This window comes from Podarcis cretensis (genome assembly GCF_951804945.1).
Source record: "Podarcis cretensis genome assembly, chromosome: 10".
NCBI lineage: Eukaryota > Metazoa > Chordata > Lepidosauria > Squamata > Lacertidae > Podarcis > Podarcis cretensis.
The window spans coordinates 35,195,040-35,222,567 of NC_137179.1; the positions used below are offsets into that span (position 1 = coordinate 35,195,040).

Consider the following 27,528-nt stretch of genomic DNA (forward strand, 5'->3'; position numbering starts at 1 on the left):
TTAAAAGGTGAAAATATGAAAAGTTTATTATTTCAATAAAGCAACATCATTCAAGATTTGAAAACTACACAGTTATTCATTCACAGTACAAAGTTGTAGGAATTTCTTGTAACCATCACTGTACATTTTACATATTTTAAGTATTACCAGTTTTCAAAGTTGATATAAAGAATAGATTTATTTTGAAAAGCAGCAAAGTCCAATAAAACCAAAATAGAGTATCATGCTCCAACCATTCTGCTGATCACAAAGCACAGCAACACTAGAGTAATATCATTACTTTACACACACAAAATTGAATGCCTTACAGTCTAAACATAAAATTTGCCACAACTAAGGAAGGACTGTACAATTAGACAGACATTAAATATTTTGAATCAGGCCTGAGTTCAATACATATAAAGCCATTTGAATATACAACTTCCAACTTGAGAGATATATACAACACTTAAAATTGCCTGAAATTTTAGTATTTCAAAGAGAACCTCTTTTTACAAATTTCTGTACAAAGGGAGCCATTGAAGATTTAGACTGGAAGCCAAAATTCAAAATCAGAACCTGCTTGGAGTAATCGTAGCTTTCCCGTCAATTTCTATTTGAATGCAGATTGTCACAACAAATCTGGTGCATCCAAGTTCAGGTTAATTAAAATTGCAATCATATATTGTAACAGTCAGTATATATTACAATGCCAAAAAGGCAGACCCAGGTAAATTGTTCTTTTAAAAAATATATCTGGAACTGCACAAACCCGGCAAATTTCAGAAGATATCCACAAGTCAATTTTGAAACATCATGTAACCAGGAGCGAGAGAGCAGTTGTTTATTTAGAGTGAAATATCCACCTCATACCAATTAGGCTAGATCGATGAAACTATAGTGTACAAAGATAGAAAAGTATTATTTGTATGTGAAACATACATGTGGAAAACTGCAAATCAATTGCCACAAGTTTACACTGAAATAATCCTCAACATTTTCTAATGGACAAACGACAATATTGCTTACTTGTTATGTTTTACTGTTATGAGAGCCAAAAGCCTTAATATAGTTGAGGGGAAAGCAAGGCTACTGAAATATTAGCCTGCCTGTGAATTTCAGTGATTCGTGTTTTCCAAGAATTAAGACTTTTACCATAATATTGCTTTACAGACCCAGCTAAACTGATGTCAAGCTATAACTTTCATTCCTTCTGTTTATATGGGTGTATATTGGGTTATATCTAATTGGGGATCTGCTGACACAATGACACACACACACACACCATCTGCTCTGGAGTGTCCCCAACTCTCTGCAGCCAATTTTGAGACTGTGCAGGAAGCTGGAAGGGACAGGAGAGGAAGTTCCATTGTGCAAATGAAACCCCCGTGTTAGTAATTTTAATAAGGGAATATCATGAAAATAACTGAATATATTAAGTGTTTTTTCATTAAATGAACTCCTACCTTCCTTTTGTTAGGAACTACTCCCATTTGAAAGAGGGAGGTTACTTCTAGTTACATCCCTTCCTTTCTATTTGTATAAATAACACTATAGCAAAGGCGCTCCTCTTAACTGCCCAACTTGATGGCCCATTCAAACAAATTACATTTCAGCTCATGTTGAGTAAACAGGACTTGATCCCTGTTAAATACAAACGGGGCATAAATAAGCAGGTTTATTATCTGCTGCATCTGCTTTCCAAATTACTTAATAATTTTTGTATTTCAAGGAATCTGAGAAGCTGAAAGTAGGATTTACAGCTTGCTTTACTAATTAAGATCATACTTCAAGGTATTACAATTCATAAGAGTACAATAAATAAGAATAGCATTTGTCATCAAGCATTTACAATCATTGTGTCTTTCATACTCCTTCACCCTATATGTTTTTTCAACCATAACACTCTTGCTAGTGACACCTGTCAAGTGATCTAAAGGTGTTGACATATCATGTGTAGATTTCCCGTCATTATGAAAAGGTGAGAGTGCTGGTGTCACTAGCATTATCCAAACATCCTATTGAGCACATAGCAGCTCCTTTGTTTAGCTCACGGTAAAGGAAAAAGTCACCAGCTATAAAAGCATCAAAACAGATCAGGGAGATTTTCATAAATGAACTCTACAAGGAATAGTCTATCTCCAAATTCACAACATCTTCCTGTGAAAATGGCAGCTTTGTGGAATTTGGAATTTGGAGAAGTTGAACAAACATCTCTGCTAGCAAATCAGTGAAAAAAATCCCTTCCTGACTCCAAGAATACATAAATTATCTTGGAAAAGAACTTTACTAGAGATTTATTTGATAATCACAGAAAGAACTATTCACATGTTATATTTAACAAGTGTCTTTCTCCTCTGTTGTCTTATGAAAGGTAATCACTATGCTTCTATAAGCAAAAACATAACATGTTGATATTGTAAGAGACTTTAGTCATGTATCAAGGTGTTTCCTCATTACATGTTTTTTTCTGCTTGCAGCCTTAGCTCAAATATAATTGTCACTATTAAAAAAAAAAGTGGCCAACAAAATTGCCATTGATCCTTAGGCTGAAAGGTTTTAAGGTAAAGTCTCCCACAGTATTAGTACAAAATGATTTCCCTCCCCCTGCTCTCTCTCAAGCAGTCTCAATGGAATAATGAAATCTGAAAGTCTGAAAAATAAAAAGGTTAACAAGCAAGGCCAATCCCAAATGTGGGTATACATTTTTTTTTTTTTTACAATGAACTGGGGCAGGGAGCTGTGGCTGGAATACAAAACTTATAATGTTTCATCATGGGTCATGATGGGGAGTTGGAGTCCAGCAACATCAGGAGAGCCCAGATTTAGCCACCCCTGAAAGAAACCATCCCCAGCCTTGTGTCGTTAAAGAAACTTGTTTTCCACATATTATAGGGAAGCTTCATATTCTGTACTGTTCTGCTTTTTTTAAAAAAAAGCTTTACACAAAAATGTAAAGTTTGAGTCTTAAGAAACCTGGAGACCATACAAGGAACCTAACACATTTAATATTCATAAATTTACACACAGAGTTATTTAGCTAATTGAGCATGTTCAGTGAGAGTATTAATGTAACATAAATAACACAAGTGTTGTGTGTGTTTTTCTTTTTTTAAAACAACAACACAATTTTATCACTGGTCCCAGAGATACAAAACAAAAGTACTAAGGCAGCAGCTATAATACAAAGTTCTTAAGATACATTTAACAGTATTACAGCTTAAAATTGGAAATATAATTTAACAAAATACAGCTCATATTTACAGCATAAGGCCCTTTGGTTTCTTAAGCAGCAAATGAAAATGATTCAATCAGTGAAAGGCTTTGAAAAATAAAGTATGTAGGCTTTCTATAAAAACGGTAACTAATTCTTTCCTTCTCAAAATAGCCAGCTATAGTCCAAAGTACTATGTAAGAAAGATCTCAAAATTCCCAGGAAAGAAAGAGTTAAATGTACAGTAGAAATAGCAGACAGGGTAGAGACTGGTTCATCCCCCAACTAATTAACCACATAAACTGTTAATTAACCACATACACTGTTGCTTCCATTTTGGGGAAAACTTGTATTTGAAAGAATCCTTTAAGGGAGATGCAAAATGGTTGTTCACTCCAAATCTGACTGCAGAAAATTTTATATTAGCCTTTCAAGTGAGACTGAACATTAAGTATACAATGATTTGGCATATATTAAACAACCTGCCTTAGTCAACTGCTGCATCATCCAACTTTGTAATTTATTCAACTGAAATAAAACAATTCACTGAGGTCTCTTGAATGTGATCAAATTTAAATTCAAAAGAAGTATGTATCAGAGGGATGGCAACCTCTTACTTTTGTCTTAGAAATAGCCAGAAACTTGGAATACGAATTGAAGCTCTTTTCCTACTACCAAGCCAAATTTCAATGTGATCAAAGTGACTTCTAAATTCTGAGGTCATCCACCTTTGCTTCTAGGATGATCCAAAACAGATTAATTTGCACTTGTATTCCTTTAATGCCTAGATTTTCAGTGTAGACATAAGCATGATTATTTACTTACTTTTTTAAAGACCTGACTTTAATATCACCATGCCAGCATAGCGGCTTCTATGGTAGGGACTGAAATTTTGGCATAATCAACTGGAGGCAGGTTATGTAGCATGGTTACCTAAGCAGCATTTTTCAGTGATAAGGAACACATCTCAACTGGGAAAATATCACTCCTACATACCTTATTTTCTGCTGGGAAGATTGTAAGTAGCAATCTAGTGTCTTCCTGTTCAATCTTGTATGTTTATAGCAAGTTCCAGACTAATGTATGCACCCTACTATAAGGTATTATATTATACCAAGATGTATTTAGAACTCAGTATCATATCAAATTCAGACAATACAAGATCAACAAGAGCCCAGGGTTTGAAGTCTTCCAACAGCTTATCAGCAATTACAACCTACTGCTAATTTTTATTGGTTAAGATGTTTATTTGTAAAATAACATGGTGGTCAGAAGACACATTTCTGAAGTTGTGAGGTATGTGGTTTTAATTTTTTTCTAACTCTGGGCACCTGGATTGACACAACCTGACCTCAAAACTTTGAAATTAGGGGCAAGAGAGATCACTTTGTGCCTAAGAAAATTAAATGCATAGGCAAATGAAAGTGTATTACTAAGTCGCATCCTGGAAATAGCTTTTCTCTTGTCCATTTTGCTAGATGATGTTTCTTCAAATCAGGTTTTTAACCATACATTACCTTGTTCACAATCAGAGCTATTACCCAAAGAGGTCTTTTAAGTCATTACTAGCTGAGCTGCTGCTTGTCATGCTGTTTGTTGGTTGTGTGAAGTTTTGAGGACTAAAGAAAGGATTTCCCTGCAAGCCAAAGCCAGATTGTCCCATCGCATTCATCTGTGTTCCTAAGGCAGTACTGTTGGAACCCTGAGGAGGTGCAAACTGATTAAGCCATGGGTTTGTTTTTTGTTGCGACAACTGATTCATACTAACTTTAGGTTTTTGAGCCCTAAACAGGCTATCTAAAGCTGACATATCTGGTGGTCTGCTTTGTTGTGCTGGTTGTGAAATTGCAGCTGTAGTGTTCATAGGACTATAAGGTGCCATGTTTGCTGCTGGCATCATATTCATGTTGGCCATTCCTGTGACACTAGCAGTACTGAAGTAATTCTGGCTTGTAGTACCAATTCCCATCCCAAATCCAGACGGCTGAAATCCCATATTAGCATTTAGTCCATTTCTCTTAGCGCTCTCAACAGGGGATGGAAACCCCATTCCAATACCCACTGAAGAAAAGCTATTTGAAGAGGGAACTTTAGGTTTGTTGATGGGCTGGCTGGTCAATGATGCCATGCTTTCTCTCAAAGTGTCAGTCAAGTCCTTGGTCTGGGGGAAAAAAAGTACCTGTGGTTAAAATACTTTGCAATAGCACTCAACATAAGCAGCAGCTCTAAGGATGAAAAACAGATGGCAGCACAGTAAGATCATTTTAGGAGGCTGGAATGCCATATTGTACATGCAACTCAAAGATGAGTTTACAACAGGGGATGCTAACCTACGACCCATGAATAACCTTTTCACACTTTCCAAAATTTATCTTTCTTTCTTTTTTAAATTAACCATTCGGTTTGCTGCTGTGATGCCCAGTAGTTCCATGGGCTTGGGGAGGATTCCAAAATGCCCTAACACCCGCCCTCAATCAGTACAGGTGATAGCAGCACTGTATCCAGTAAGTTGTCTCATGCTTCCTTAATTCACGGGTGCTTCTGCTTTACATAATTTCCTAGAGATTGTATCTCTTTGCTCAGCATCATTGCAGCCAGTGTGGTCAGTGCCAGCTGACAGAGAGTGAGTGACACCAGCAGTTAACAGCAAAAGCGAAACTGAGTACATACTTCCCTCCTTCCACTTACCAGATTATTCATTTGGAGAGAGTAAGCTGCAATCCAGGTGTATGTTCCCTGGCATGTTTGTGAGACATATGTGCACACTCTGTTGTGTATGGGATGTGTGTTCATGTGCATGCTTATTGTGGGGTGGAGAAGTCCCTTTTTTGCCATGCCCACCATTGGCATGTGCACCCATACAACAGGTTGGAAGGTGTCAGTGTAGTCCTCAAGTTGGAAAAGATTAACAACTCCTGGTTTACAAGTAAATGTATGCGGTTACATTTTTGCATTCACACATTTGCAGCCCAATCACTTTATTAAAGCAATGACTTTGGATGCTTATATGCAATTGCAAATTGAGATTTGCAACTACTGCAAATTTTACAGGATAAAACTTATTTTTATTAGTTAGCTGCAATAGGACCAAAGATTACAATGAAGACTGAATCCATACCTGTTTGACTGGGGCAGTAACTGTGTGAGGCTGAGGTTTAAGTGGCTGTTGGTTTTTCATTTTTTGTGCTTGTTCTTGCTCTTTTGCTAACTTTTGCTTCTCTTCAAGTGTAAGCGATCCCTTCAAAAGAATACATTGTTAGTGAGTGGCATCAACTTCAGAGACTTGGAATAGGCCCAACATCTTTTCAGTATTAAAAATTATTCAAAAAGAGAAGAGCCTTGCTTATTTATGTTTGCAAAAGCATTTCTCAAGAACAAAAAAATAAATTCCTCAGTAGACACACATATTTCCTCCTAACAGGTGAGTTTAGTATCAGTTTTAATAATAATAATAGTAATAATAAACTGACTTAGGAAGAATCTACACACATATAAAAACCGTTCTTAAAATGCTTATTTAAAGTGTTTTTTTATTAAAAAAATATACTGATTTTTCCATAAGGCTCACCATCACCATCTAGTGTCACATTGTATATTGCACTTAAAAAACACTTAAAATGTTTTATTTGCAGCTGTATAGCAGAATCCGTGACTGCATCCAGATATAGTCCCCTCCACCTGCACTGTTTTTCCTTTCTGTTTCCTCACACCTTCCTCTATTCTGGCTTGTGCAGGAGAAGAACATATCTCTGGCTTCTCCCTTCCCAATGCACATCTTCTCAGTCCAGGCCTTTTCATTTTCCAACTGCAGATTTACAGAGCGATTAAAGTACTGTTTCATTCAGCCTGCAACTGAGGATGGTGCTTGATCAAGATGAACAAGGAAACTGTCCATTTTAGCTCAGTACTGTCTACACACTGACTAACAGCCGCTCTCCTGGGTCTCAGGCTGAGGTTCTTTCCGTCACCTTGCACCCGATACTTTTAGCTGAATGTATCAGGGATTGAATCTGAGACGTGCAAAGCATGTTCGCTACTCACTGGGTTATGGTCATCTTCCTAAGGTGCAAGCTCTGATATTAGAGGTGGCTGAGAAACTAGCTGATGGCTGAGTGTCATAAATATATACAGAATGAAAACGAAACCTTCTGGTAACTTGCTTGGCCAGTAGTTTCTTAACCCTTTTCTACAAAGTTCTCTTTTGGTTCCAATAACGCCCACCCACAGGCACAACGAAAATCTGTTTGTACAATGCTACTTCTGGTTTTTCTTCTCCCCACTGCTTCCCCCATCCAGCCTTCCAGAGCTGATTTTAAGAACATAAGAAGGATCTGCTCGATCAGGCCAATGGCCTATCTAGTCCAGCATCCTGTTCTAACAGCAGCCAACCAGATGCCCGTGGGAAACCAGTAAGCGGAACATGAGCACAAAAGCATTCCCTTCCTGTGGTTTCCAGCAACTGGGATTCAGGATTGCTGCCTCCAACTGTGGAAGCAGAACACAATAATCATGGCTAGCAGCCATTAATAGCCCTCTCCTCCTTGTATTTCTCTTATCCTCTTTTAAAGCCATCCAAGTTGGTGGCCATCACTGCATCTTGAGGAAGGGAGTTTCATGGTTTAACTGTGCTGGGTGAAGAAATACTTTATCTGTCCTGAATCAGCTTCACTGGATGTCCATGGCTTCTTTTAACCCATCTAGATTAAAAGTAATTCTAGCCAATATTTCAATCTGATTTAAAGATGCAAGAAATTCAACAAATAATTTGATCGGTCATTCTGATAAGTGCTTCCACACTTTTGCTGTAAAAAAAACCAGTTTGGCAACAATCAGTACCACTATTTCATACAAGGCTCAGGATCATCTCATGAAGAAATGCTGATTATTTCTATCAGAAAAACACAGGGAACACCTTCGCTCTCCAGCGCCCCCTCTGCATAAAGTTGAACAATTGAGTACTTCCTATTCCTGACCTCACAAATCTAGATTCTAAACTCATGAAACCCTGAATTAGCAACACCAAGAAGGAAGGAGTGCACATGGGTCAACCAGGATCCATTTAAATTGGGCTTATTGGGGAGCCTTGGTAGACCAAGATACATAGCTCAGGCTATAGAACCCCTGATAAGCATACTGATGAAAAATTCCTTCTTATTTATACCTCGCACAATAATTTATAAAAGGTTACCTTTCTCTTATTTGTCAACATTCCATTCTCTTTACAATCAGGTCCACTAGTTAAGATATCTGTTCCTAGGCTGCTAAACACCTTGTCAATCTGTTCAAATTAAAAAAGATGGATGAAGATGCATTTATCTTTAAAAAGAATTTGATTAAGCAAATACTGGAATGATCCAATAAAGACAGCTTCTTGCCTGATTGCCTGTATTATTGGCTTTTGTTTCTTCAGGTGGGCTCATTGGATTAGTTATATCGAAAGATCTACAATGCAAAAGTACAATTATAACAAGGTGCTAGCAAATAGTTTCAGCATAAAACCAACCCCATAAAAATGCAAATTATATGTTCCATCTTTAACAAGACAAATGGTAGACAATTTGTTGTAATGAACTTCTAATTCAGTGTAAGAGAATATGTGCTTTGATTCACCTATGGGTGAAGAATTTGCAAGCTACCTTACCTTGCATAAATCCAAAATGATTTCCAATATTAATTTGTATATGTACTTCATGAAGTAAAGCATATCAGATAATTAAAATATAAGCAACATTAGCTACTATTTGATAGTATAAAAAATCTCCTTAAAAAAAGATCTTCACCTCTTAGGCTTCACCTGTTAAATAGACAGCACCTTGCTCAAGAATATCTATTTTACTTGAAAATACCAAAAATGTTATTGCATACTTCTGAAAAATATATTTAGTAGTATCCAAACGTGTCATTCATTCCATGAATGGGACAGAAAGCAATTCTCATTGCAGCTTCCCATGCTCCTCCTAAATCTGCTGCAGAGTGTTTCCCATTCCTCTGGAACAGACTTGGGGAGTTGCAGGGCAGGATGAGAGCTGAAAATTGCTGCCTTCTCCGTTTCACTCATGGAAGTCTTACGGTTTCATGTCATCCTTAGTAAGAAAATCTATGTTGTAGGTGGGGAGTGTTTTTCAGCCTGAAATCTGTGTTCCCTTTTCGACAATGTTCCAGTGTGGAGTGGTCTGGGAGCTGCATTTAGCCAGAGGGTTTCCATCCCTGCTGAAGAGCAATAACTTGTCTCCCAATTTTGTTTCCCTTTAATAATAGTTTATTCATGTGACAAAATAACAAAACCAATAAAAAGTATACTCAGTATATATATATATATATAGTATCGGCAGAGCTAGGACTGAAACAATTGTGCTAAGGAAGAGATTGCTATCTGGTCTTAGATACTGCAATTTCATTTCTAAACAATATAGAAGGGTCATTTGGTTAGCATGGTTGATCTGCAACATAAAAATTAATATTTATATTAGTGGGAGACATAGTGGATTGATTCCTTGAACATGGAAAACTGGTGTTCCAAGTTCTGCTGATGAAAATCATTGGTGACTAACCTACCTGACAGAGTTGTTGTGAAGCTAAAAATGTGCTCTGAACTTCTAGAAGAAAGATGAATACAAATAACCAACCAACCAAAGAAGGGTTCTTCAGAAATGGGATTTAAGGAAAGGTTGGTCCAATTTGTTAATTCCCAGTCTTGGCCAATACTGGGAACTGGATGGATATGCAAGAAATGCAGATACCAAGTTAAAAACCCATTTATTATAAGGAAAACCACACTGTACAGATTTGAACTAAAAATATAAAAAGGAAGCTTGAGTGGTATAACAAAGACACTTGAATCTTGAATGAACAGTGAAAATTTTCCAGTTAGTTTGGAAACTATAAAAGAAGACTGTAAACTATCCTCTAATTCACTGTAGATACAAACAATATGCACACTTACTTTTGCTGTTCTTGCATAACATGGATCTGTTCAAGTTTGGTCTTATGCTCAGCTTCCAATTTACATAACATCTCTTTTATGACTGAAATGAAGGAATTAAACTAGAAAAGAAATACAAGTATTTTTAATTATTATTTTAAAGGCTGTGCCACCATGAGCAGAATACAGTCATACCTCGGGTTGAAGTCGCTTCAGGTTGAGCGTTTTCAGGTTACGCTCTGCAGTGACCCAGAAGTAACAGAACGTGTTACTTCCTGGTTTCGTTGCTTGCGCATGTGCAGACGCTCAAAATGACATCACGCGCATGCGCAGAAGTGGCAAATCATGACCCGTGAATGCGGAAACGCGGGTAGCGTTCGCATCCAGAGGTACCACTGTATGCAAACAAGAAATATTCAAACTAGTTCCTAGATCTGTTTTCGTTTATTAAATTCTTAAAAGCTAAATGTTGCACAGCAACTATTGTGTCCCTCAGATTTAAGTTGAGGTAAAAAGACAGAATTTTAAAAATATTTTAAAAGGCATATGCTTTTATTTTTCTAAGTAAATAGATCAAAGTAGCTAACAATGGAATACAAACCCAGTAAAAAACATGAAACAAACAAGGCAGGGAAGTCAAAGATGATATAAAAAGCAGCCTATAAAATGAACAGTTATAAATATTTGTCCTTGTCCATGCATTTGATCCATATATCTTAATAGCTGAATATGAGACAGGAAACTACCGTATTTTTCGTCCCATAGGGTGCTCCGGCCCATAGAACGCACCTAGTTTGTTGGGGGGGAAATAAAGGAAATTTTTTCCCCTTTATTTCCCCCCCAAAACCAGTTCGGGGAATCCAAACCAGGTCGGGGAACAGCGGGAAGGCGCGCTGCGCCTCCCCGCTGTCCCCCGAGCTTGTGGGGCTGGCGCTGGGGAGAAGCACACTTCTCCCCAGCGCCAGCCTCCAAACCAGGTCGGCGAACAGCGGGATGGCGGCGCCCCGTGCTTCGGGCTGCAGGCTGCTGCACGCAAGGCTTGCGAGCCCACGGGAACTCCCGCCGGGCTTGCAAGGCTTGCGGATAGCTTCCTGAAGCCTGCATTTGCCCCATAGGACGCACACACATTTCCCCTTCATTTTTGGAGGGGAAAAAGTGCGTCTTATGGGGTGAAAAATACGGTAAATATGGATCCCTTGAACGTTAGAACACCCACTAGCTAGAGAGGGGAGAAGTTCTGAGTACTGGGATCAGAGAGGGAAATACATTTCTATCAGCAAATGAAGATAAGAGTTGTTGAAAGAGAAGGAAGAAACTGGGCAGTAGAATTAGCATCCAAGTACATGTGAGAAGAAATGGTTCACCATATTTATGTAGAACTGCAATGGATAGCAATAGGATGTTTTCTGCTTTATAGTGGCGTACAAAATGAATAGCATTTTACAAAAGTGTTGCAATCTTATCTATAGCTGCAGTTTTCGGTAAAACATGAGACTCTCAGGGTGGTGGGTTCAAGCCCCACGTTGGGCAAAAAAAATCCTGCATTGCAGGAGGTTAGAATAAATGACCCTCGCGGTCCCTTCCAACTCTTCCGTTCTATGATTCTAAGTCCCAATGAAATCAAGGATACTTACAAATAAACACAGGAGAAAAATATTATCCTACCTGATTTAGATTAAGATTGTTCTCAATGCTGAGAGGAATCAGATGGGGCAGAACCTTTCCTGCAAGTTGCTCTTTTGTAATTCCCAGTTTCTTATGACTAAACGTACATTTGTAGATACCTTTTATGAAACATTAAACACAATGATTTATCTAATAATCATGCCTTCACAAAGTAACATCATTATATATTCCTTTGAATCAAATGCTAGGTTAAATGTATTTTTTTTAAAAAAAAATTATCACACACAAACTACAATTTACACCTTTCTTAAAAGGCGGTCTGCATTTTCCGAGGGCAAGGGAATGGAGAAACGAAAAGATGCTATATTAATTATTTCTATAACTGTGGGCATTAGTGTGAACTTTAGAAGTTAAACCAAGTCTTTACAGCGTTTGACCAAATTAAAAGAAAACAAAAAATATGGGATATTATTTTTAAAAGTTATAGACTTGTAATGCCTTGTGGTATTGTACATTTAACAGTACCACAAAGATTAATACCACAGAGACTACTACAGACAGCACAAGAAACAAAATATCATGTTACCTAGAATTCCCATAAGGACTGCAGGTTCCTTGGAAGGAATTTGTTGCAAAAAAGGCAGAATATCATCAAGAACGAACCACTTATCCAAGTATTCCAAAATCTTTCCCAAACAGACTAAGGAATTTACACGTACCTAATGAATATAAAAACAAACCCTCTAAACTAAACTTTTATAAAAAATAGAGAAAATGCTTGAAAATATCAATACAGGAGTTTTAATATTTTTCAATAGCCATATGTTCACAGGATTTGAATTTTGAGTTAATTTCATATAAACAATTAATGCTTCAAATAAGTTTAGACTTATTTGCCCATTGTACTCAATGTGACTGACTTCTGAATAGACCTAATTTCCCAAAGTAAAGGATTTAGGAGGCAATGTGATTTATCTATTTTTACACACACAGGAGCATGCTGGTTGGGAACTACATGTTACAGTAAACATACACTGCTGCCAGTAACAGTATCCATGTGCCAAGCTCTCCCACTCAATTGTGTACTATTGCTTAACCAGTAGTATAAGTCACAACACATTTTATTTAATATATCCCAACTTTCAACCCAATTTTGGTTGCCAACAGATAAAACACTATCCAACACACAATATATAGGAGAAAAAGCACAACCCAATGGTCTTACTTGTTTGAATATTCTAAAACAACCAAACTATGGGTGACATCCAACAGTAGTCATACATAGAGTAGACCAAATGAACTTAATGATTTCACTGGGCCTACTCCAAGTAAGACTAACATTGGAAATTAACAAAATCTTAACTATGACTATGAACAACAAAAACAGAGAACGTATATAAATCTGGAAAGTACAATCCCTGACCATTGGGCAATGCTGCCCAGGAGTGATGGAAGTTGGAATTCAAGAACATCTGAAGGGCACCAAGTTGGGCGAAGGCTGGTGTATGAATGGGGAAGGGATGGAATGGAATGCTGGATGCCTCTAGGAAATAAAACCTTCTCTCCAGTATCTACCCCACCTCAGTTCTGAAGATGGGGCATCTGGAATAAGGCTTCAATTGATTATTACATAATGTAAAGTACTACGTAGTCATATGGAACTGTAAGTATCTCACTAGATATCTGTTTCAATTATTTGTTTGTTTGTTTGTTTTTTTAAAAGAAAATTAACAGCAAAACAATTTCAATATGGTTTTAAAGACTTCTGAATTTTCAACTTACAGCAAGAGATGATGTTTGTAAACAGGCATTTTTAATTCTTGGTATCAGTGAATTTTTCATTGATGGATAGTCTATAAGGTTGGCAAACGTAGGAATTATGTTTAAGCAGAGTTCCTGAAAATAGAAGTATCACAATTAGTACATATGAACAATATGCAGCTTTAAAAAAATAATACTAAGTCCACAGTTCTGTCTTTCTCTCTGACTCTAAAACTAAATAAACCATAACATTTTATTTATTTGAAACAAAATTTAGAATTCCATTTCCTTAAGAGTTCAGAGCCGCTAATAATAATGAACAACAATGTTTGGCCCTCTTGCCACAGCAAGCACAGCCAATAGTTGGGGATAAAGGGAGTTGTAGTCCTACAACATCTGGAGGGCCACAACTTCCCTCATAAATGTTATTAAAATATTCCTCCAGTAACAAAATGTCCAAAATAAGATGATTAAGCTTGAATGCTGCCTGCAAATGTTTTAGGAACTTTATACAATCACAGAGAGAGTGTAATTTTCCATGTGTTCCATGAATCATGACCAGAATGTTTACTAGAGAGAATCCTTTTATCACTTCTAACTTTCCTAACTTTTCTCTCAGAAAGGGCTTCTGATTTAGTGTTGGCACCACTGATGAAAGAGAAGGGATTTTTTGCCTATATTCCCTTCCCCCTGCTGTTCCCTCGCACCTATCTCCTAAAGCTTCTCTCAACTCCCTGGAACCATTTTCAGGGGTTACTGCAAGTGGAGTAAGCACAAATAGAAAAACAAATAAAAATGTGAGAAGAGGGAGTTCCTTTCAGTAAGCAAATCTCCAGCTAGATTTTCCAGCTAGAATGAAGGTGAACAAAAACTGAAATTACCAGACCTGAATCTGAATCGAAGGTGCTTCTAATGCTCGATAAACCATTGGTAGAACACTGTTCTTTATTTCTTCGGGAGGTGTTTTGGTTAGCAGCAAGTCCATTTTTTGAAGAAATATCAACAGAATCTGTTTTTAAGAAATGCAGTATTGACATGTGTCAAAGCTTTATTTTTTGTTAATCACTTCCAGGGTAACATTTGCTATCACCTTATATAATCAAATATTCATGTAAACATAGCAAATGCACACACTCACCATGTTGCTAGCCTGGAAGCATGGAAAATAAGAACATTCTGACATTATTCTCTTTTTGAAAGATAGTAATCCAATAGCATACATTTGAACTTTCCAAGAGAATGAAGTACATATACAAAGTGCAATGTTCTAGATTGACAGACAGTATATACCAGTTCACTAAAAGCCCAACTAGTACCTAACCAATACAACTAACCAATAAACATACTGAAATATGTGGCTGCTTTGAAATATTACTGGCTGTTAAGCTTAACATCAACATCAACAACATCACCATCATTCCCTGCCTTTTTCCCTGACAGGAATTCAAGGTGACTTACAGATAAAATAAGAACAACTAAAAACACGGAAATAATAATGATTAAAAATCAATTAAACATAAAAAGAATTAATATTAAAAACATACAAATAATTACAACAAAAACAGTATGACTCAAGCTCTTCCCTTGAAACAGTCAGTTCCCAAAAGCCTGTTGGAAAAAGAAGTTCTTCACTTGCCAGTAGAAGAACAAGGAGGGAGCCAGTCTAACTTCTCTAGTGAGGGAGTTAGTCTGGGAGCAGCCACTGAGAAGGCCCTCTCCCACATCCCTACCAAGTGTGTCTGCGAGGGTGGTGGGACCGAGAAAAGGGCCTCCCCCCAAGATTTAATAACCTGGTGTTCAAAAGATAGCCCTAAACAACTGGGTAGATGGTTCATATGAGACCAGGATTATGTTTAAGACAGAAATGTACCTGAATTGGTTCTTGCTGTTTAAAGACAGGGTTGAGATCAGGTAGAATTAACTTTATATACTCTTCTTTGGAACATTCCTCTGCAATGAGCAGAACATTAGGCAGAACAAAAGGTACCATGTCTGGGTTCACAAATTCGGATGTCAAGGCAGGCAAAATCCTCTGCACTATAACACGCTGAAAGAAAACAGACATTATTTTGTAAGGAAATGAAATTTCTTCAGAAACCTGCAAAAAGCATGCTATTCCTATGTATTCCAAGTAAAACAGAAGTATTGCAAAATTTAACAATATTGGTATATATCAGTTTGCCTTATAGCACACTTTATAAAATGCCAATTTAAATGAGGAACTGTTAAGGCCTTTGCTTTGCTGTATTGTTTTTAACACTTGATTGGGAGCCGCCCAGATGTGCGTGGTATAAATAAATAAATAAATAAATAAATAAATAATAATTTCTTCTTACTCCAAGAATACTATAATAGAGCGGCAATGCATTCTTCAGCTACAAAAGACACAGAGTTCTGTGTCAGTACACATGTCTATTAAAATAATCTGAGACTGCTGACCTTAGGCAATTTTGGTAGAACTTTTGGCAGCCCTTTAAAAAACTGTGACTTTTGAAGATTATCCCTTTGGAATAACGAATCGAAGTACTGTAGTGTCATCGCCCCAACATCATCAAAGAATGGTATCTAAAAATAGAGATTTTTTTAAAAAAAGAAAGTGATATTTGAGGTCATAAGCATGGTATATATTAAACTTTTTCAAAAGCACAATAACATTTGCAGCACAATCTTTTTATATGTCTACTTGGAAAAAAAGCCCCATTGAATTCACTGGGGTTTACTCCCCAGTAGGTAGGTATATGATTCCAGACAATACAATTAAGTTAAACCCGAAAAAGCATATATGAAAGAGAACAAATCTAAAATCTCAACTAAATAACAAAGATGGGAATAACACTAAATGGAAATTTTTCTCTTTTTCATATATATAGAAAATACATATTTTCTAGTTTTGGCAAAACATCCTCCTCTAAAAAAAGAGAACATTTTGCAAAATAACAGTTCCAGTTAATCACTGAGTGCTTGTTATGAGGCAATAAAGTAGAAGGTTTAATCTCCTGAATTGAAAATTTTGAACCAGACTGTTGTTTTTAAAAACCCTTCAAAATTTAGCAGTTAAATGCTGCTTATTAAAGCACTTTTAAAAAGGTTTTTCTTATATTCTACAGCTGTTTTAAGTACTCTTTTTACCTTAGTCATTTGGTCAGCATCTGGTCTGACTGCAGGAGCTACGTTTAACAGTAGTTTTACATGCTCACGGACTTCTTCTGGAATGTCTTGAAGGTTATTGGCGCCCAAACGACTAAGCTGCATAAATAAAGCACATGCATTAGCATTAAAACAAAACCCTGCATACAGTATGACTGGAATAGCGCTTGGAATTATGTAGTTCAGTTGCATGAATTCATTAATCTACTTAAAAAAAACATTTTTAAAAAAATCCCTGAACTACATGGAAGGTAGTTCACTTAATTGCTAGATAAACAAAATATGTGTTAAGTTCATTTTGGGGGTAATATACCCCCGCTCAATTCATGAAAGACAAACCAAGAGCTTCCCCAGTGTGGCAAATATTCCCACCTCTGCACCCATTTTAGATGGTTTCAGAGACACTAGAACAGGTCCTGTAGCTGTCCTTATCCCAATACAACACAATCAAACTTATGAAAATGGGAGTAAAACACATATTTCTACTTTGGTGATGTTCCTTATCAGCAAGGATGAAAGAAACTTTAATAGGGTCTTCTCACACACAGGTGAACCCAGTACCCTGAAACTTGGTGATAACAGGCTCTAAAGCATGAGGCAAGAGTTTTATTTACCCCACATTATTGCTTTCCATGATGACAGACAAGCCACCTCCTTCAGTAAAAGTTAAATGTTCTTTTCATTAACATAGAACCAAAATACTTGTAGACACTTTAATACTTTTTCTTCATAATACTTATGTATTCAAATGTGAATTTAACAAACAGAGCCATAAAATACCTGATCCAGCTGTCTGCTGAAACTTTTATAAATATCCTGTTTGTTGACCTCAAAAATAGGTTTTCCATTATTAAACACAGCATACATAATTGCTCCTAGAGAGTACATGTCACTGGCTGTCTCACAGCTCACTGAGAGGATGTATTCAGGGGCCAAATACTCAGGATTTGGAAGACACAAAGATGGTAAGTTTGGATCCCATTCTTTACAAGAGAACTTTGGCTGGGGAAAAAAAACAACAGCAAAAAGTTTACAGAAACGTAATTTAAAGTGTAAGTTTAAAGAAACGTAGCTGGAGTGATTTTCTTTTACATTAATAATGACCTAAAGAGATCTAAATCACTCATGATACCTGAGAGACATTATCCATTATATAAGGTAAGTAAATCCTGTGTTTACTCTGAGTGCATCCATTTTTAAAGTTAAGTATATGAGGTCTTTACCATAACACATTAAGAAAATATAAACAGAACATACTTGTCTGTTTCACATTAGCTCTTGGCTAGGTAGCAAGATTACCTCCATTAGCAGTTAGGTAGCCTACCTTCAACATAAATTAAAAGCACTTAACTGGTATTGAAACACTCAATGGTGTTGTTGTTTTTTTTGCGTGAGGGAATTATTCTACTATAACAACTCATGACTTCACATATATTAATGGGCAATATGCTACTCCAAGAAAGACTGTATAATTTAGGAAGAGTAAGCTGCTTAATTCTTGACTGTGGTCGTATCCCTAAAGTTTAATCCTGAACTCAGCAGGCAAATGGGTTACATTATGAAATTTGTGTATTGTTATGTAGCTAAACATTAAGAGCTTAATTAAGAGTCCCAATGTTTCCAGGTTATCCTTTACTGATAATGAAAAACAAATTGAAACCTTGTTACCTCTTGCTCAGATGGATTTATAGATGAGATGCTGAAGTCAAATCCAGTAATTTTCCATGCTCCACTTTTATTCAAAATTATATTTTCAGGAGTAAGGTTGCCATGGACCATTTTCACACTACTATGTAGAAATGACAAGCCTTCAGAAACCTGTTAGGAGGAAGATATTCTTGTCAGGGTGTTTGTTTTAGAGCATTTGGAATAAGCTTAGATATGATGGTATATGTTGTTTTCCTCTTTGAGCAACAAATAATCCACAGAAGTGAACTGGTCCTAGAAGTGCTGCAGCTGGGGTAAAAAAGAAAGGGGTAACAAAGTAGGGAGATTCAAGTCCAGATCAATGACCAACACACTTTTCCCTTCAATCCTTTGCCACAGCAACAGCCATTAGGCACAGCTGTGTCCATGGCAGCAGTGGTTTTGCAGCAAACCCGGATAACTTGCATAGCTGCTATCTAAATATTCCCACCTTTGTCTTGATAACACCACAGCGTACACCAGGATTTGGAAGATGGTCATTTGGCATTTTAATTTTCCTCACGTGGTTAAGAAAGGGATCAGCCATTTGTTTTTATAGAATGGGGTGGAGAACCTTTTTGCATCCTAAGGGTCAGAGGGCCTCAGTGGAACACTGTTGAGGACTGCATGCCAGTGTTTGGTCCTGGAAACATGCAGGTCTTTTTAACCAGCCCCCACCACCCGTCCCATATCCAGCTTACCCATACAAAAATCACTGCCCCCTACAGAATACACACACCCTTTACCTTCTGCTCAACCCCTCTCGCCAGCTAATCTTGGCAGATCAGCCTAGATTAGGGTTACTTGGAGGGTTATTTGAATCCTCATTGCAATGCTGGGATGGGGATGAAAATCACATTCTCCCTGTACATACCTTCTTCCTAATCTTCCCATCCTAAACACTTGATCTCTTACTTTAGACAGAGGACATTCCTATCAGTGTCAACAATGTTTTCAGTACTTTACTGAGAACCACATTTCTGGGATCTCTGAATTTCTTGGGGAAGCTGCTGAGAGCTGTTGAGGACTTTTGAATGTTTCCATAACTATGTGCACAGATTCAAGCACTGCAGAGGACCCAAAAATTATGCAAGAGACAGTGACCACTAGAAAAAAGGCTAAAAGCACTGGTAGAAAGGTCCTGCTCAGTCATATCTAAATAAATAACTGAAATAGGATGGTACTGTGGGAAAGTGGGCATGATATGGGGTGTGTAGGAGAGGTGAATCCAGCAGCCTAGAGGTTCCCCATTCCTATTCTAGAGCATATAAAGTGTGAGGAATAAAATATAAAGGTTTTCTGCTACAGCTAATTAGTTGCTGTGACTTCTTAACACTGCCTTCTAAACAGACAAGGGAAGAAAAAATGTTTCTGCGTTTTGTGAGAAAAGGCAGGTGGCTATAGTGTAAATTTATTGCCTGGTTTATATAGGTTGATGGCTAGATATTGAGTGCATTATACCCACCCATGTGTAAGACTACCAGCACTACAGACCGGTCACCAATGTGCATACCTGAAGCAAGCCATATTTCATTTCTACATCAAAAAGTTTGTATTCTTTGATGTCAGATGGTAAAGGTGAGGGAAGATTGTCCCAGCTGCCAAGTATGTTAGCCAAACTTGCGCAAACTGGTTCCGTACAAAATGCCAAACAGTCCCTAGAAGGAAACAAATATCCTTAGTAAACTCCCCAAATATACTTCAGAACAAGAGGTAAGTAGGTATATAGGTAGACTTTGACTTTGTGACACAGCAACAGTTAGGGAATAGACATTATGATGGTGCAGGATGTTCAAGAAAAAGCACCAGATGTTGGGCTTCTTAACAGCCTGAAAAATGAAACTCCATGACAGTGAAATCAGCATTCAACATAATATAAATTTCTACTGCACCAGAGCAGTGGAAGGTTCACAAGGCCTTCAGGGAATCACGATGAGAGAGTGAAGAACAGGTCTTCACTCAAATAAGGACTACATGAACTTGGTGAGTTTTGCTCTGCCAAACAGCAGAAAGGAAAGCAGAATAAACCACATCAGTTGTATCTCTTAATCACTAAAATAATAATGAGGATGTGAATACTTGGCATATATTCGGAATACAGATACACATTGGACAATTACACAATTTCTTTTGGGAGAAGTGGATACAGTTTCCAGAAATTAGATTGTGTAGATTATTTAATTTTCAGAAACTTTTGAGCATGTATGGAAACTCAAAGCTGTAATTGTTTTAGTAATAAACTTACCTGGATTCTTCCAATGGATGTTGCACAGTCAGCAGCCGAGGATGTCGCAGCCTTGTTAGCTGCTGAACTCCTCGTTTTAAGGAATCAATGATTTGATCCTTCTCAAATTTCTGATATTTGTCTATCAGCTTTTTATCAAAAACAAAAACTGCCACTTCCTAAAAATTAATAAAAAAATACTATTAGTGAACTATATGAGAAACTAAAATGCTACAAAATAATAAAATACTTTTCAATAATAATAAATAGCTTTTGTTGTCTTTCAATTTTAAAATAAATTGGCCACTGCTATAATAGTGTTTCCATCCTGTCTTTACATTATTACAGTGGGCCACTTCAGAAGTTAGGTGTGTTTGTGTGTGTGTAAATACAGGGGGAACTCACAGGAACTCAATTCTGGCACCTCTCAGGTGGGTGTTATTGCCATTCTAAGAACTAGGGAGTGTTGGTGGTGAGTTCCAGCACCTCTCTTTCTAGAAAAATAGCACTATATTTTGTGTGTTGGCAGAGGGGAAATGGCAGGAAAAAGCACCCTTCCTTTGCAGCCCATCAATGCCAAATTCTGCCCTACCCCACATAGCAACCATATTAACATGGAAAGTTTGCTCCTTAATGTTAAGTTGTACTAACAAATTCAATATTCTATTGAGCAATAGTTTGTCCAACCTGCATATTATATTCTCTTCCAGTAACAATTAAGCAAAACGGAAGGTGTTGTGTTAGAGTCCCATAATGCCTACATATTAATTAGCAATAATGTCCAAACGGATAAATGTCAGACTACATCTCTATTAGATAGGCTTGCCATACGTTGGATATGTCTGATGTATACATCCAGGGGGAATTTCTGCTGCAAAGCAATGATTCATCCTGGATCTTCAGCAACACAACTGAATAATTATGTTCCCTTTTTTTTTTACAAACAGCTCAACAACTTGGGTCACATCTCAAAAAACAAAACAAAACAAAACAAAAACTCAACAACTTTAAAGTTTTCCTAAATATATATATATGGCAACCCTATATTAGAACACCACAAGACTCCTAAAATTATCCAGGTCTTGCTCAAAGTGTCATCAGGATGTTACACATAGTAAAACTACAGCAGACAGAAGGGAGTCATTCACATTGAACATTTCTCATGGAAAAAACATGTCAGAGCCAACTCTATTACAAGATTGCAAAGTACTCTAAAATATTTTTCTTCAGACCAGAATTGCATAGCTACCAGTGTTTGTTCGTTTTTTAATTAAAAATATAATTTTAAGGTTTGCTTCTCATCATCAGTGGTAGGCAGGGCAATTCACTACTGCTAGTTTAATGTGCTCATTATCCTCTGTTCAACCAGCAGTTAAGCTTACTCAAGAAGAGTTGTAGAAACAAAAATGAATGTAGGAGCACTGGACAGACAGCACTCTGGAAGCTCTGTTAACAGCCACCAGTCACAATGCCACTCACTAAAACCACACCCACTTTACCAAAGCATGAAATGTTGCAATTCTAAAACACACTTCCTTGGGAATAAGTCCTACTGAACACAATAGGACTTTAAACTGCACATTGAACTGCACTGCTAAATAAACACAGATTGCTAATGTTGTTTATACTATTTTTTCCTTTGCAGTCCACATTTATGGCACAGTTCATTTACCAAACAAGTGCATTCAGCATACTGCAACCCTTTTACCAAGCTGCTATGTTTTTATTCCAATAGTGTTTCACCTTAGTAAGTTTCCTATTGACATTTTACCACTACAATTGGCATTATAATAATTTTTTGCTCTTTGTTGAAAAGATGCACAATATTAGTTATTTATCTACTTTAACACTTGATATACCAGAGTGCAGATACATATATTGGTCTAAGTGCCTAGAACTGGAAACTAAGTTTCAAAGGTATGTTGCTGAAAGACATTTGAATAAATCTAGAACTTTCAGTCCCTTAAAACAATTGAGCTACTTTGTTCTGTAGTTAAATATATAACTGCTAAATCAAATGGAGCAATTTGTTTGAAACAAATCAAAGGTACACACAAAACCCAATATAAATTACAAAGAATTTGATGTATCTATTTGCAAACAGCCAGAGCTACTTGGAGGTGACCAATCTGAGAAACTATGACTAGAACATTTAATTCTTTGCTATTCTTTCAAGATCTGTTTAACCTCAAGGACATTGTGCAAACCATATGAGTGCGTACGGTGCACTGTTGGCACCTGTCTGTCTTGAGAGACAATGGAGTGTGCCTCTGGGGTGAATTCAAGAAGCCACTGTGTTAGCAGTACTGAAGTGACCTCCCCAGGGTGCAAGCCTGGGCAGTGTGTCTGGAGGTCCTGGGTTGCCAAGGTGACAGAACCCCCCTCTTGGCCTCGCTGATGTGGTCCAAAGGAAAGCAGAGCAATATGTTTGGCAACAGCTTGGTTGCAAGAGTTGCTGGAAGAGGCATAGAATAATAATAATAATAATAATAATAATAATAATAATAATAATAAATTTTATTTATATCCCGCCCTCCCCAGCCGAAGCCGGGCTCAGGGCGGCTAACAACAATCAAACAATCAAACAATCAAATAATCACACATTCTAAAAATATTTTATTATAAAAATCAATTAAAATCAAATTAATGGCAACTGATCAAGCAAGATTCTGTGCAGGTTGCCAGAGGAGGGAGTCAGGCTGCGCCCTGACCAAAGGCCTGGTGGAACAACTCTGTCTTGCAGGCCCTGCGGAAGGATGTCAGGTCCCGCAGGGCCCTAGTCTCTTGTGACAGAGCGTTCCACCAGATTGGAGCCGCAGCCGAGAAGGCCCTGGCCCTAGTTGAGGCCAGCCTAACCTCTCTGAGGCCTGGGACCCTGAGGATGCTATTATTTGCAGACCGTAGGTTTCTCTGTGGGGCATACCAGGAGAGGCGGTCCCGTAGGTACGAGGGTCCTAGGCCGTATAGGGCTTTAAAGGTTAAAACCAGCACCTTAAACCTGATCCTGTACTCCACCGGGAGCCAGTGCAGCTGGTATAGTACAGGATGAATGTGAACCCGCAGCGAAGACCCCATAAGGAGTCTCGCCGCGGCATTCTGCACCCGCTGGAGTTTCTGGCGACATCCAACTGGGACTCCACTCCAGATTTGTGTAGGATTTACTCTTTAGCCCTTTCTTCTCCCAAGAATGTCCCACAAGGCAGATGAAGTCTGTCTTTGCATGCAGGGGAAGTCCCTAACTCACCGAGGGTTTGAATCCCATCAGCTATCCTCACTTGGTTTAACTGGCCGGTCAAAGACATTTCTGGCATGCTGACAGCTTCTAGGAATCATGGGTGAGAGATGTGCTGAGTGGCAAGCAAAGGCGGACAAACTACCTCAGAAGGAGCATAATGCATCCCCAACAGAGTACTCCTCCTGCTTTAACACCCTATACAACTTATACAACTTATAAATGATAAGTTACACATCCTGTGATTTCTTTTTCTACACCTGTTAAACCATGTATTCTTAGGCAATTGTTCCTTAAAACATCACTGTAATGACATTAGAAGCAATACGTATTTCCCTCCTAAAACCTCACCTGTTTTGTTGATTTTTTAGTGCCATTAAAAATCTTCCAAGCAAGCCCATTGCCACCGCTAGCAATATGTCGTCCAACATCAAATTCCCTGGTAACTGGATTTCCCATGACTGCACTAGTGACATCTGCAGTCACTTTCGTAACTGTGCTCTTCAATTTGTTTAGCATGGACTCCATTGTTATGAATGTATGCTAGTACATTTACCTACAAAAAGAAAAAGAAATCTCAGAATCCATTTTGGAAATTTTGCTAAGCAGAACATAGACTCTAAATGTTATTAAGCAAATGATATAAATATTTAAGTCTATGTTTTTCTAGCCGGCATTCAATCTCAGTACTTATATCAACTGAAATATGCTGTCACAAATAAGAGCAAAAAGCAGCAGTTGAAAATCAGTTTCTATTCCTGTTTGAAGCTGTCAGGATGAGAGATGAAAACTAAGTTGCTACATTTAACAAATTTTAACACAGCTAGCACTTTCTGTTATAATTTAGGTGTTAAAGATATCAGCTGTTTGGGCAAGTGAAAGAAAAACTGTATCCAAAAAAGGATGAATCAACAGATCATGCACAGGAATAGGCAGACAAAGTTAATATGCCAGTTTGGTCCACCACAGAATTTATGAAAAAATAATTAACCACTAGAATTAACATCGCCTTGATTGCAAAACAAGTGAAGAGAGTTCAGGGTGTGAATTAGTTATCATATTTGACAAATATCTGGATGTTTAGAATGAGTTCATTTAAAAGATTAATTGCTGTAGTTGGATAGGCCAGCAAATATAACTTTTTAAGCTGAGCATTAAATGTCTGCTTAACAAATTTAGAAGTATGCTGAAGTGTCCCGAGGCTACTTAAATAGTTTCTATCCATTACCTAACACAAACAAATCACTGGATCCAATACTCTTATCTTATCACCTATTGTACCTGTGTAGCAGAGTATACTTGTACAGCTTTTGGGGGTGAACAGGGGAGCTGCAGGGGGTAGTTGAGAAATGCAAAGCCCCACTACACAAGTGAATTTCTGTCACACTTAGCAGGCTGACCTCACAATTGAATCTTACTCACATAAAACTGTTGGATGTCAGCTTTGCAATAAGAAGCAGATAAAATAGTACCAATATATCATTTAAACTGTAAAACATTCTTCTTCCAATTGATTTCCTTATAAAAACCATGCATTACTTGCATAAGCAATTCAGAGCTTATAATGGATCATTTACTGAATTTTTTGTTTTCTTGTTTCTTCTTAAAATGTTGAGGATTTATGGTGAAATATCCCAGTATACATGTGCACACTTTGTCTTTCTCCCTCACACACAATATCATACTTTACAAAAGGTTAATGAATGCTACTTATCTATTAATATATAGTATCACCCATAAGCCTGTAATGCCACCCTACTTTTAGCAGGAAATTTTTTAGTTTTCAATGTTATTTACGGTTTTACCACAGTACGGGATCTACATTTTAAACTAGTAAGTCATTCAAGAAAACATACTCTGATGATATTGCTGCATTATTATAAGCATCACAGCACTGAATTTAGTGGTTCCTATGGGAATTCTTAGTAAAGAATTCAGACTATGGCCACTAGCAACTTTCCCCAGGTGGTGTTTTCAAAGGGTAAGATTTCCATTTAACTGCTTACTGCTGCCAACATGCCTCCGAGGCTTGCTGACTATATTTAAACTGAATTGTCAGAAGAAAGTTTCAGAATGGACATTGAACACTCAGTGTAGGAGGCACCGGAAAACAATTATTTCCTATACAGCAGTAGCTTAATGAAGGCTGTTGCCTTAAAAGAAGAGGTGTGGCTTAGAAGAGACACCTGACAATCCTCACAAGGGCTTTGTCACATACAGTCCTGTAATAAGCAAGGTAGGTACACATAATATGCGCACAGATGCTCTCACGCCCCATTTGGAATCACAAAAGCTCCAATTAATGTTCTACATAAGTCACTCGTGTGTGCTTCTGTCAATACAAGCCTTCAAATATATTTTCACGGTAAAATCTACCGTTACTGGACACTTCAGCAATATTTGTGCGGGATACTTTGCATTTATCACAGCAAGACTGGTTTCATCTTTTAACGAAGAACCTTTGCTGCTGAAATGAGAGCGGCAGTGGAGTATGAGCAGAAACCTTAAAGAGCAATTAGGGAATTTCAATACCTCGACCAGCCACCCCTCAGCGCGGCAAAGCAGCCCTCCCTCTTACCTGAGAAAGGGTTTGAGAGCTCCTGCCACACCGCAGGCAGATAGGCCCCTTGCCTTCCCTCTCCCCAAGTCGGCTGACAGCCACTCGGCAACTGCCTGTTCGTGGGCGGCGGCACAAAAGGGAAGCTCCCCCCCCCCAAGCCCTCTTGCCCCACTTTGTGAGCAGCCCAGGCCCAACCCTACGGTTCTGAGGAAGGAAGCGAGCAAGCCCTTCCCTTCTCAGCGGTCTCAAGGCCACGCTCGGCCCCCCCGCCGCAGCAACAGCCCCGCTGGCTTCTCACCTCAACCTGAAGGGGGGGGGGAAGCGCTGCCCCACCGCGGGGCGTGGTTGACCGTGCCGCGACCCCCGGCTCTGCTACGCCATGACGGCCACCTCAGCACAACCTAACCTGACCGGTTCGAACACAGTGTATATATATATTTATTTCTCTCTCTCGCTTCCGCCTCCGCTGCTGTCACTGGGAGAGAAAACAGGGCACGGGAGCTGAGGCCGGAAGTCGAGCCCTAGGAAGCCCCGCCCCCTCCGCCTCGCGCCGCCAACGGCGGTTTCCGCGAGGGCGGCAAGTTTGATTGTCAGGGCGACGAAGCGCCGGCCGAGCCCTCCGTTGAAAAAGCGGTACGGCGGGTTTGTTTCTTTTGCCCCCCCCCCCTCACCGGGATACTTTCGAGCCTCCGCGGTTGCCTTTCCGTTCTCTCACAGCGAAGTAAAGCGGTGAAGTTGTGGGAGAAGAGGAAAAGGCGTAACAGGTTTAAGGCCGAGGAGGAGGAATATATACGGACTTGGTTCTCTCAGCGGAGTGGTCCATGCAAGTGGGGCAGGATAGCAGATCAATTATTATTAAAATACATACTGAGTGAATGTACCACAAAAACGGCAAAAGGAATTCTGTGTAAATATGTATGTGGACAGTGGTCAAACTTCACTAAGTTTGTTTGTTTTTTCTATGAGGGGACCAAGTATGTTGAGATATATTTTACTTCTAAGGCAAACATTCTCCCAAGGAGCAACAAGGCATAGTGTTGGCCCTCAGGCAGTGTATGGTTTCCTATGGAAATGTTAAGGTTCTGTGGTAGGCTACCATAAGGAGTAATGACTACCCCAGAGACACCTTAGGGTTGTTTCATCCCCTTTATTTGTCAAGGTGTAGCTGTAGGGACGC

The 27,528-nt window shown here is 38.3% G+C and overlaps 1 protein-coding gene across 2 annotated transcripts; it reads right to left on the reverse strand.

The window, feature by feature from the left end:
* SCYL2 (SCY1 like pseudokinase 2) lies at nucleotides 1-26,845 on the reverse strand. 2 transcript variants are annotated; one of them, XM_079993418.1, is made up of 18 exons: nucleotides 26,650-26,845; nucleotides 24,143-24,347; nucleotides 20,581-20,738; nucleotides 19,849-19,993; nucleotides 18,318-18,467; nucleotides 17,430-17,651; nucleotides 16,632-16,748; nucleotides 15,942-16,067; nucleotides 15,373-15,549; nucleotides 14,389-14,511; nucleotides 13,524-13,637; nucleotides 12,328-12,460; nucleotides 11,781-11,899; nucleotides 10,137-10,237; nucleotides 8,569-8,635; nucleotides 8,382-8,471; nucleotides 6,312-6,431; nucleotides 1-5,354 (listed from the first exon to the last, which is right to left on the reverse strand). In XM_079993418.1, exons 2-18 carry the CDS (start codon nucleotides 24,317-24,319, stop codon nucleotides 4,731-4,733), a joined length of 2,763 nt encoding a protein of 920 aa, XP_079849544.1. In that variant the 5' UTR covers nucleotides 24,320-24,347; nucleotides 26,650-26,845; the 3' UTR covers nucleotides 1-4,730. The 2 variants fall into 2 exon arrangements, with proteins under 2 accessions (XP_079849544.1, XP_079849545.1); XM_079993419.1 differs by lacking the exon at nucleotides 26,650-26,845 and adding an exon at nucleotides 26,370-26,575.
* Between the last annotated feature and the right edge of the window lie 683 nt (nucleotides 26,846-27,528).

Bases quoted from the DNA above. Each gene is read 5' to 3' on its own strand.
- SCYL2 (XM_079993418.1), bottom strand. From the start codon at position 24,319: ATGGAGTCCATGCTAAACAAATTGAAGAGCACAGTTACGAAAGTGACT. The intron at 8,636-10,136 runs GTAAGTGTGCAT...TTTGCATTGTAG, and splicing joins GTTATGCAAGAACAGCAAAA to ATCTTTCGATATAACTAATC. The intron at 6,432-8,381 runs GTAACCTTTTAT...ATTCTTTTGAAG, and splicing joins TGTTGACAAATAAGAGAAAG to GGATCGCTTACACTTGAAGA.